This window comes from Penaeus monodon, chromosome 8 (genome assembly GCF_015228065.2).
Source record: "Penaeus monodon isolate SGIC_2016 chromosome 8, NSTDA_Pmon_1, whole genome shotgun sequence".
In the NCBI taxonomy this organism is placed as follows: domain Eukaryota; kingdom Metazoa; phylum Arthropoda; class Malacostraca; order Decapoda; family Penaeidae; genus Penaeus; species Penaeus monodon.
The window spans coordinates 46,340,368-46,352,867 of NC_051393.1; the positions used below are offsets into that span (position 1 = coordinate 46,340,368).

At 37.4% G+C, this 12,500-nt stretch overlaps 2 protein-coding genes across 3 annotated transcripts in view; both read right to left on the reverse strand.

The window, feature by feature from the left end:
- Window positions 1-25, reverse strand: part of LOC119575983 (extensin-like) — a 4,632-nt gene extending 4,607 nt beyond the window's left edge. Inside the window, exon 1 of the mRNA XM_037923511.1 lies at window positions 1-25. This exon is cut by the window's left edge and continues 107 nt beyond it. Coding sequence (XP_037779439.1) covers window positions 1-25 — 25 coding nt within the window.
- Window positions 26-385: 360 nt separating this feature from the next.
- LOC119576375 (RNA-binding protein 33-like) overlaps window positions 386-12,500 on the reverse strand; it is a 13,750-nt gene continuing 1,635 nt past the window's right edge. The window contains exons 2-8 of one of the 2 annotated variants that reach the window (XM_037924034.1): window positions 6,094-6,187; window positions 5,528-5,684; window positions 5,031-5,204; window positions 4,663-4,886; window positions 4,216-4,437; window positions 1,489-1,674; window positions 386-1,242 (exon numbers count right to left, since the gene is read on the reverse strand). In XM_037924034.1, coding sequence (XP_037779962.1) covers window positions 793-1,242; window positions 1,489-1,674; window positions 4,216-4,437; window positions 4,663-4,886; window positions 5,031-5,204; window positions 5,528-5,684; window positions 6,094-6,187 — 1,507 coding nt within the window. In that variant the 3' untranslated portion in view covers window positions 386-792. Of the gene's footprint in view, window positions 1,243-1,488; window positions 1,675-4,206; window positions 4,438-4,662; window positions 4,887-5,030; window positions 5,205-5,527; window positions 5,685-6,093; window positions 6,188-12,500 lie in introns of both variants that reach the window. The other variant, XM_037924033.1, reaches the window with a different exon arrangement.

Below are 12,500 nucleotides of genomic sequence, written 5' to 3' on the forward strand. Positions count from 1 at the left end.
AAATGACAGCATGAAGCAGGAGCATCTCTTACCCAGATTGTACACTTATCGGGCCCCTCCCCTGAGGCACTCCTAAATGTGCGAGTTTCAACCCCGCGGCTTTGAACCCCCAATTCAGCCCCTATGATGTCAGCCACAGGAAATAGTAATAAATTATTTTTTTTTACAAAAACAAATGTTATTGAGAGTAACACACATGGCCTTACTAGAGAGTCTGGACTCTATACTATAACTTCCATTCATTGCAACAAGTGTTGAGATTGCAATTTAGCTTTACAGCACACAAAACATTGTTTTCAGTTCACAAAAACATAATCTTCAATATACTCTCAACAGTATAAAAGAAGCATAAAACCAGAGCTTACACCCACGGCAGGTGGCATACGCAGGGGTCCACAGCAGCAGCCACTTGTCGCTATAGATACTAACTGGAAAGTAGGGTGTGCAGTAACCCTAAGGTGGATTAAGTATTGCAAGATTTTCTTCAACCTACTAGACATGGCAGCTGTCAACACCCTGACTATCCACAAATTCTTTGGCAGTAAAATGACACAAGCCAAATTGAAGATAGAGCTCAGATCTGTGGGGTCTCCTTTTGCTCTTCTCCTTGCTTCAGGGAGTACCAGTAGTTCAAAGTGCTCCCTGAGCATGTAAATTGATCAATAATTGTATATAATTGTACATAACAAATCCGTAAAAAAATTCTTTCACAGTAAACCACCACAGTAATATTGAGTATATACAATACAAGTCAATAATGTCCTTCATAGAACATATGGTTAAATTAATCCTTCATACATGAACATATAGAAAAAAAAAAGAGTAATGAGCTGAAACTTCTCCGGTGCAAACAACCCAGCAGGAAGTATAGATGACTGTCAATATTCCCCCGAATGATTCCCGGCCAGTAAATTCTCGCCCCGTCAACATAGGGTTAAGACAATGCTCTACACACACCTTTTGCTCCTGGTCTCCTGCCTCTTTTCCTTTTTCAGCCTCACTGGCTCCTTTCTCAGACTGCTTGTTACCTTCATTTTGATTCTGAGCATTTGGCTCCCTCCTTCCTTGACCTCTTTGTGCCCTGTTTGCCTGATTTTGCTGAACAGGCTTAATGTCCACAGTCTTGATGGTTGTCAAATTTGGATTGGCATTTGCTGCAGGCATGGAGAGTCGACTAGATATAGGGCCTTTCTTAGCCATACCTCCTCTCTGTCTGTTCACTGCATTGTTGAGCTTTTTCCACTGAAAATACAAAAAAGGTATTATAAATGTATTAATTTCTATATTATATATATTTTTAATCTATATGGTCTTCCATCCACAAAATAGATAACACTAAAATACTTTAAGTTACCAAATACAACCACATGATACCTTTACTATAATGAAAAATCACCTAGTACTGAATTAATATTGAAATGGTTACACATAATCCATGAAAATAAATATCAAAGATTTGTGAGACCATGAAAAAATGTATCTACTTACTGCAACAGACTGTTGGTTGCTCATTTTTGGCTGATTTATTCTCATGTGTTTGGGTGGCGAGTTGTTCATTGGTTCCCCATCAGAACGTCTCTTAAGAGATGACCTCAAGTCATTTTCAATTTGTGCCTGATTGACTAGCTGTGATAGTATTGCACCAGCTCCACATGGCACGACTGCAGCGCTCCACTGAAAAACAAAAAATTAATAAAGGATTGTCACAAAATGTCTCTTAATAAACACTTTATATCTAGCACATATGATATATTATGCTGAATGAGCACAAATATTTTGATTGTGATAAGATATTACTAATAAATCAATAAAACACAATTTATATAAACCAATATGACATCAATTTTTAAACAAATGGGAACAGCCAAGGAAAAGCTAAAACGAATTTCCAACTCCAGCTACCATTTGCATTGAGTAGAAAATCAACCCGGTATGACACTGCAGCCTATTTGTTTTTGGATCATACTACATAATCTCCTGGCAAATACACATTTTTCTTTTTTGTAACTTACTCTTACTTTTCCTACCAACTACCAGTAAATTTTTTTGACTTTTGCAAACATACACTGTGCAGATGTTATTCCCCAGGACAATCATTACAATAATTTTCAATAACCTAGGTGAAATAAACGGGCTTAAATTCTCCTTTTAGACACACTGTTTACAAAATTTGGGTAAATGTGTTTCCTGTTATTCTAATTTTTGCTAACAGTACATGACACCGGATGATGGCTCAGTATACTAATTGTACTTACTGTAGTACAATTAGGGTGATTATATACAAACTGCTGTGTTTTTCCCCCTGATATTGTCATAATCCAGTAAAACATAACTCTACTAAAGATCCTTTCCTAATGCATGCCCTAAACACAAGGTGTCATTGAATAAGAATGCATTTCTCCTACATCACTTATAAAAAAACTACTGTTTCACTGACTCAATATCACAATTCCAAAAGAATAGAACTTTACTGTGATAGCTAGTTTTTAAGACTTTGATAAGTAGTTTGGGAGGTTTGATGAGTACAAGTTGGGTGAAAATATAGAAATTATGCCCAACAGGATATAATTAGCACACCTTTGACCCTGTTCATCAAGCTGTTGCTTCTCAATTATGACATATAATGAAACAGTTGAACTCCAGTGTGGTGATAATTTGTTTATAATAATTGTATTAGCCCAAACAATAATTATAATGTGATTCCAGCAGTATGCTAAAACAAATAGGGTTGATAGGTCAATATATTATTAAACTCTATTTAATTTTTTCATATTTATCTTTTAACCTATTAGATCTGGTTGTGTTATGCCAATCAAACCACTAAAAATCCAGGCAATAGGCCTACATGAGTGGCCATTCTGCTGGGTGGCTGCTTGTAGGCCGGGCGCACGTGAACGTGTGTGCAATGACACGACTCTATGCCTCCTATTTGCAGAGTTATTTACTTTTTGGCCATTTTCCAATGTCCATATTTGCCATTTGATTTGTATTATTCAGATGGTAATAGTTGTTTACTTTACACAGACTCCAATTATCTATCTTGGTAGTCTACAACTCAATGCAAGAAAAATAAAACTATGTAACTATGTCATATGTGTCATTTAAATTTTTTAAAAGAAATATTCAATTTTCTGTAATACAACCTGCATCACCAACAACGATGAGCATGGAAATGGTGTCCTCCATGGAGCCAGCACTCTTCCAGCCACTGTTCACGGACATTTCATTCCACACTCATACATCGATGGGAATAATGCAAAATTGCCAAAGAGTAAAATAAACCTTGTGGTGAATCTTTTCCATTATCCCAGCCTTCAACCGAAACCCTCATGACGGCCGGTTCGCGTCACCTATCCTACAGCCACATTTTCCTGTGACAGCATATTAACATCACCTGCCCCTTGACCCAGATTTTTTCATGATATTATGGTCAATTTTCCCAGATCCAAAGGGTTAATCAATCTATTCATCATTTTCTTTTAGCATGGCTAGTCAACACCAAGCTCTTTACTCACAGAATACTGGCTCTAAGAATACTTGAATTTAGCAAATTAACAGACTTCTTTCTTTAAAGTAAATTTTACTATCTCAAGAAATGCATTTGATATTAACCTCTTCCAGCCGGGCATACCTACAGCCATCATGAAAAAACAACACATCATGATGGGTACGGCTATAGGTGTCAAGACGCGCTAGACCGAGTTGAGCGGGAAGTTCTGCTACGCATAGTGGACTCCCCAGATAAATGGCTAGACAGTTGCCAGAAGTCATCGGAAGGAGCGACACCCAGAGATTTCTGGTACGATCATTGTAGGGTTAAATCTGTCATTTTAGATACCTTATTCATATCAAAGTCAATCAAAACTATCAAAATTACCAGAACCTCAACATTCAGTATCCTTTCTCCTTTGGCCTTAGTAATTCTTAAGTTATGACAAGTAAGAGGAAGTTGGAAATTCATTTTTGTGAATATAACTTGAAAATGGTGATTATGTACACAACAAAGATTTGCATTCCAGTACAGCTTGAAAGTTTGTGATTATCTGCATTCATCTTCAGTTTAAGATCAAGTAAATATAGAGTATAATTAGACTCAAGTAGTTACAAAAGTACTTAAACCAAATTTTCCTCCATCATCAAGTTAATTCACAATCACTTACTTCTAATTATTAATTACTAAAAACAAAACCTATTCAGTGAACTAACCAAACCTACATTTCCCAGCGGAAGACGCGGGAACCCTCCAACATTAGGGGGATTGCCCAAGAGAGCATTAGGCCTGTCTGGCATCCCCCCAGGTAACGATACCAGCGGCAGCTGTGGACGACCCATGTTAGGAGGGCCACCCCTTTGCATCTGCATGTTGGGAACACCCTGTCGTATGCCTGGTCGCATCTGGGGATTCATTAACAGGGGTGGACGCTCCCAAGGTTGGATCTGAGAAGATATGCACAAGGTTACAAATGATAATTGCATACAAAAGTTGTACTAAATACATATATGGTATTTATTTACCAATTTTTTTGGTGTTTCAGAAAGTGACAGATATATATTTCAAAACAGTCCTACCTCTTATCTGAAAAAGACTGAAAAACTGAATGTTCAATCCAAAGACTATGAGTAAAGAGATGAGAAAAAAGGGTATACTATTCTTGCTTTCACCTGGAATCTAGGGCCTCCCCATGCACTATTTCCTGGTTGCGACATCAAGCCTCTGGGTCCGCCTCTGTGCCCACCTCGATGTCCACCTCTTGGTCCCCCTCTTTGCCATCCCCCCATTTGGCCACCTCGTCCCCCGCCTCGTCCTCTGTCTCGGCCACAGCCCCGAAAGCCACCACGTCCTCGAGAATGGTCCATGACATCTGTCTTCTCCACTTTCACTTTGTCTGAATCAAGTACAATGTCATACATATTACTGTGCTTTCACTGTTATACATACAGATTGATATACACTAAATAAATAATAATTCATGTACAACTGAAAAAAATATAAAATATAAATATCAAAAAATAATTCTTCTCTTACTAACCTAGAGAATCTGGAATGGTTCGCTCCACAGTTGTATTTGACAGTGATATCTTGGATCTTTCACTCTTGAAACGGTCACGACTCCTTCCTTCCTCATCTTCCTCCTCCTCCTCTTCTTCTTCTTCCTCCTCTTCTTCTAAAATGTTTTGGGTTTCTATGTTAAGGGACTCATCATCTATAACAGCAGAAAAATATACATTGCATGAGAAATATGCTCTAAAGAAATGCTCTAAAGGAAGTAGCATTTGCATTTTTGACAGTATGTCCTTCAAATTCCAAATTATTTAAATTGACCATGTTGGCACATTATTACTATCATGGGGAAAACACAACACAACATCCTCTGCATCAAAACTATGTATCATAATTAGAACAAAGAGTACTGTTAACCTCAACTTTATATCAATCAAAGTATTAACCAACTTTGAAGTCATCTCACAAGTTAATAAAGATAATGTTCTGTTACAAACTCTGACTGCAATACTATGTACTACTTACTCATGGAATTATCATTATAGTTATCCTCAATATCCCTTTCATATACAGCATCTGATGTCTGTAATGAATGAACATTAGAGGAGTGAGACATGCCCATCTGACCATCATCGTCCTCAAACTCATCCTCCACGCGTAACTCAATTATATCTTCTTCAACCTGGAGAAACAAGAATAAAAAAAAAAAAGGTACCAATAAATCTGCCCATGAACTAAAGCACATCGAACATAATTGAATTTATAAGAAGTTATAAATAATTTAAGAGTTTATTCTGAAATACAAAAGAAATTGTTTCCATCACTACCTCTACAGCAAAGATGAACTACAACTGGTGCATTATTTTCCTGTATTACTGAAGTTTGAATTATGCATTATTACTGCAATACAATTATTAAGTTAAAATAGAACACAACTACTTATACTCAGCTTCAATGATATGCCAATCTTTAGAAAATACATAAAGAATGAAATTGTTTTAAAAATTCCTAATACCAAAGTAAAACTATTGAAGACTTCAAAAAATTAAAGCAAAATATAGATAAAAACGAGGGTTTCCTTGTAAACTGACCTCCTGTGTTTCACCAGCCAGGAGGGCTTCTTCCTCCTCCTCATCTAGATCATACTCATAATCTAAATCTTCTCCAATCAACTCATCCTCTAACCTGGAAAGAAAAAAATAGTTGTTAACCACTTCAACAAATTTCATTTGTAGGTACAATAGTACCATTAACCCACCAAGGCCAGGTTGGCAAAAATACATGCAATGCCCACTGTGAGTTCAGTTTATTGACTGTGTTTCTACAGTCCACTATAATTTCAGTGTATTGTTAATTACCTTATAGGAGTCATAATGTCAATAGTAATAACAACACTAATACCATTCGGGAAAAAAACTCAAGTAAAGGGGAAATCGGGTCAGGGGTCATGTGGCCCTACTAATTAATTTCTTGATGGCTGAGTACTTGTGTAGCCATCTATGTGCCAACAAATTTTAAAAATAAAATTACAGTACATATAGTGGGGGCCAACGAAGATAGCCAAGCACCACCCACCTACCCATCATGGTGGACATCACAGAGACCATAGTCAACAGAGACCAATATGATAAATAAGTGTGGACATGTGCATATGTCACATGCATTCTGTATTACTCCTCACATCAGAAAAAAATAAAACATGTACATGTACCTCATCCGCCAGCCTCACCATCTGGACCAGGGTCAGCAACCACAGGCATGTCTCCAGCAGAGTTCAATGCATGGGCTGTCATCATGGAGGATTACGGCCTTATCTGCAGATGGGCCCTGCCCCTCACCGCTTCTTTGCAACAGCTCAACTCACAATCATATTAATTATTTCTTTGTTTCATTACACTCAGGAGGCATGTGTAGTTGGGAGAGGAGTGTTGGAGCTGTTGGTACCTTCTGGCAGTTACCTTCTGGCAGTAAAAGTTTTCCAGGGCATTCTAACATCCTGGGACCTGGTCAACGACAGCTGCCTGCTGACCTCCACATGCATTCTGTATTACTCCTCACACCAGAAAAAAATAAAACTCAGCCTTGCTTTAGCTTACATCTTCCTCATTAACAGAAATCTAGTGATTAATAGGTAGACTGGGTTTATTGTTAACTCAATGGTGCCAGTGCATTCTGTTTCATTTCATAAGTTCAATCTGTACAATGATAGCTTCACAAGTGCTCAGTCACCAAGGAGTCAAAGACATCTACCTGTTTACCACAATGTTGTCATTATTAATATTAATAATATATTATTATTATTATTATTATTATTATTATTAGTAGTAGTAGTAGTAGTAGTAGTAGTAGTAGTAGTAGTAGTAGTAGTAGTAGTAGTAGTAGTAGTAGTAGTAGTAGCAGTAGCAGTAGCAGTAGCAGTAGCAGTAGCAGTAGCAGTAGTAGTAGTAGTAGTAGTAGTAGTAGTAGTAGTAGTAGTAGTAGTAGTAGTAGTATACCTCATTCCTTGAATTTTTGCCAAAGAAAGTTTCTTTTTTATTACTATCACTATAACCATTTAACATTAATCCCTATGATCCAAATGATATGACTATCACATCATGAAAATATTTGGCTTGAGGGGCAGGTGATGTGCCATCAAGGGAAAATTTGCCCGTGGGCCAGGTTGATGCAAAATTGCCATCACGAGAATTTCAGCAGAAGACCCAGGTAACAGGAAAGTTCTTGGAGGGTGATTAGACTTGTGTGATGTTTAGAAAGGGGCTTTTGCATTATTTCCATTGATAAACAAGTGTGGACTGTGTGACCAGCAAGCCAGCTATAGGAGGACATCATTTCCATGCTCAAGATTTTATTCATGCTCGACGTGATCAGTGGAGCAGGTTACATTACAGAAAGTTGAATAGCAAAAAAAAAAAAAAAAAAAAAAAAAAAAAAAAAAAAAAAAATCACTTGACCAATATAGATATTGGAAACTGGCAAAAAAAAAAAAAAAAAAAGGTAAAAATGATTATGCAGATAAAAGAGAAAACATTGCAAAGGGGAAGCATGGTTTCTTGTCACTGAACAGAAGTGTTCATGTGCACTCAGATTACAAGCCATACACCTGCCAGAGTGGCTGCTTAACCCATTGCCAACGGGTGGCATCATATTATCATTCTTACTATTACTATTTTTACTATTATCATCATTTTTATCATAATTATAATTATCACTATCATTATCACTACTACTCTTTTAAATATTTGGAACTGCTTGTCCAGCTTGGATATATGACTTGTTAACTTGGACAGACAAGTAGTTTGTATTCAGAGCCTTTAATTCCTTCAATGCTAAGTTGGTAAAGAAACAGACTGAATGTCATGGTCAATTTTCCTATAAACATGTGTTGTGTAATGACTAGATGAAAATACGGTTGCTGCCCTCTCGAAGGTGAGAAGAACTGGCAGCGGGCCAATCAGTATGGGTGGGTACATCTACTATTGGTCGGGCTGTGGCAATGATCATCACCTCCAGGGGGTAGTCATAGCCATCTCCAGCCAAATTCAAACCTCAGTACTAGAGGTAACACCTGTTGAGCGTATTATGGCACTGAAACTGAAACATGCTCTTGGTTTCGTGTCTCTTATTGCTGTGTATGCTCCGAGACTTTGCTAAGTCCTAGAGAATGAGGATTTTGGCTCCTGGTATCAGCACTCCAAACCACATCGCTGGACATGGTATAGCGATATGGGCACTGTGGCCAAAGATCTCTGTCGGAGTCTTTCAACACTTAAAGCAGTGCAGGAGTCCAATGGCATACATCCAAGAGAAAGGCAGAATTTCATCTCCTAGGAGACATTGGGGGCCACTGAAGGGTGTCACATGGCTCAGCTGAATGGCAATTAGGACTTGCATCACTTTTTGGTTTGTTGGGCTCAGACATTGCTGAGAAGGGACAAGGAACAGCTCATCTGGAATCTTGATGAGGAGATCGAAGGCAATTTTTTGGTAAATGACCTTTGCCCTGCCTACCAAGCCTTGAGAAAGCTGGACTCTAGGCCCTCTTCACAGATGACTGCAGTCTGCTTAGTGGATGGACAGATCATCTCAGATCATGTTGGGGTTTGTGAACGTTGGGCTGAGTATTTTGAGCAGCTGTACCAGGTAGACTGTCCAACGTTTTGCTTGGATGCAAGTGGTATCACAATACCTGTGCCGGACCCACTCATCAGCAAGGAACCTCCTGAGGTTAGGATGGTGATTTCTAAGCTGAAGAGTGGGAAAGCTGCAGGCATATGTGACATCCCTGCTGAACTGCTAATGGCTGGGGGTGGACCTATGGCACTGGGCTTGCATACAGTCTTGACTGCCCTCTGGCAGTCTGGTTCCATTCCCCCGGACCTGTTGAGGGGCGTGGTCATCCCTCTCTGGAAGGGGAAAGGGGATTGTTGGGATTGCAGCAACTACCATGGCATTACACTGCTTAGTATACCAGGCAAGGTTTTTGCCCACATTCTTCTGTAACAGATAGATGACCACCTACTAAGGCACCCGAGACCAGAACAGTCTGCATTCACTAGTGGCAATGGACCGTATCCTAGCGTATCTGGTTGTGGGTTGCTTGCAGCCTACATCGACCTCAAGAAGGCATTTGACTAGATGCATCAAGAATCACTATGGGAGATTCTGAGAATGAGTGGAATTCCAACACGGTTTATTGGCCTAATAGCAAGCCTATATACTGGTACTGAAAGTGTGGTTAAGTGTGGTGGGGGCCTGTCCAAATTCTTCCCTGTTATTCAGGCAGTTGTGTCCTTGCACCAACACTTTTCAGCACCTGCATGAGCTGGATAATGGGCAGATCTACTAACCAAAGGCAGTGTGGAGCAACACTGGGCAATATCAAGGTTCAGACCTTGACTCTGCCGATGATGTTGTTATCCTATCTGAGTCTGTGGAGTCACTGGTGGTGGCTCTTGATGCATTTAGCAATTAGGTGAAGCCCTTGGGCCTAGAGGTCTCCTGGACCAAGACACAGATTCAGGATTTTGGGGGTCTGTTAGGGGAACCCGTTCAGTCAATCCATGCTTGCAGTGAGGACATTGAAGTCACAGAGAGCCCATCTTGTTGAACTCGTATTGTTCTCTGAAGGTCATAGTTGACGACTTGTCCGGATAAGGCCAACACATCTATCTGAGTTGTACAAATGCAGAATTTCTACTATGACTACAACTCTTAAACTATACTACTATTACTACTTCTAATCTGCTACTACTATTCTACTCTACTATTACTACTTTATTATTATTATTACTATTATTATCATAATTATTATCAATAACATTACTATTATTGTTAGTGTTGTTGTTATTATTATTATTATTATTATTATTATTATTATTATTATTATTATTATTATTATTATTATTGTTATTATTATTATTATTATTATTATCATTATTATTATATTATTATTACTATTATTATCATCATTTTTAATCATAATTATTTTTATTATTATTATTCATTATTATCATTATTATTTGAGTGTGTTCAAGCGAGGTGCACATGCATGAATGCACACACTTGCACTCACATATGCGCAATGTGCGCGCGTATTTGCACGGATTTGCTAAAATATTATATGCACGGATTTGCTATTATGATTATGATTATTATTATTATTATTATTATTATTATTATTATTATTATTATTATTATTATTATTATTATCATTATTATTATTATTACTATTATTACTATTATTATCATTATCATCATCATCATTACTATAGGTGTCCTATCCTGACGATATATAGCATCTTTCACAGGTACAGTATCAATTACAGCCATCAGTCTTGGTATTGTAGTCCCAAAACTAAGGGAGGGCATAGAGTATATATAAAAAAATGCTTAAAATCAGTCAGTGGATCTCTACACATGTGCCTGTAATCATTAAAAGTACTGATAGGTCAATCTCCAAGATGCTCCACCCCCTAGAACCCTGTGGTTTTTATGCAATACATTATAACCATATACTCCCAAGCCTAGGCCCCCTTGACTTTTGTTCAATATGTTCTAACTATATATTATAACTATATATTACCTATCAGGGGCTCTGGAACCATATGGCTGCCATACTACAAAATAAATATATACTCAACCGAGACAGAGGGTGTTGCTCCTCTGGACCCCAATGGTATATTCACAATATTCTTTACCTATATCATTCCTAACCAGGGGGTTTTGCCCTCTAGTTACCTGTGGTTGTTATACAATATATCCAACCCAACCTAACTGCCTAGCCAGGGAGCTGCACCCCTGGACTCCCAGGGTAGTAGACTAAGTTGAAGGGAAATACAATTTTGCTAGAGCTTTTTTTTTTTTTTTTTTTTTTTTTATAAATAACAAAATAATCCCTTTGCTTCTACATAAAGAAACACCAAGTTTTCTTTGGTTCCATCAATTGTTTGAATTAATTGGTATCTAAATGCACTTTTATACCACCTGGGACACTTGATAAGCTCTGATATCACACTGATGCATGCCCCCTATATCATTTTAAAATTGCCCATGATCAATACAACAATGTAAACAACAGATTTCTTGCTGCTGTATTTCAAGAAATGAAGGTTGTGGACCAGTCAAATATCCTGGTAATGAAAACTGGCATATGCAGAAGATTATTGTACAGAATTGTGTAATTCTTTAAAAAGTATAACAATATCAAAATAATACATGAAACAGGAGAGAAGGCACTGAGAATGACAAAGTAGTATTCTTTTCAACAAGTGTGTAGTAATACATAGACTTGTTAATATGTTGTAGTAAAGAGGTATAGCTCATGTCACTCTCCTCTAGTTTAACCAAAATAAAAAAAAAAGTGAGCACTGCATAGATACATATGTACTCTTTGTATCAATAGATTATACAGTGAATCCCTGGATATATTGAAGTAATTTCTTGTAGATATATTGAAAATAAGCCAAAAAAACGTATTAAGATCTTGTATCATACATGCTGAAATGGCATAAGTAAAGGGGCCACTGATTCTTTTATATCCTTTAACCTTTCATTTTGGAATTCATATAGCTCACTTTCATAATGAGTGAGAAAACTGATTCATCAATTTTTGAGTTATAGTTCTGGAAATGTTTAAAAGGAATTGGGGAGAGGAAAGATTTAAAATTTAGTGTTTTGAGACCTTCCAATACTCTATCTATCTTTGCTGAGTACTATTTGCATATTGGTTCTCTGAGCTTCCTTCTATGTATTTTCTGTTTTCCCTACTCTTAGGGCTTTTTTTTTTTTACTTTATATATATATTTTTTTTATTCTTGAATATCTATATCAAAGAAAGTAAGAAAAAATAACCTGGCTGTAATTTTCAAACCAAAGCCTTCATAACCAGGACAGGAGAGTACAAGGCAGGTGCTAAATGAACTGATGCTGGCTGGGATATCCTGATTCCCTGATTAAAACATTTTGTTCATAAAAAGGGAGATAGAAACATTTTGTA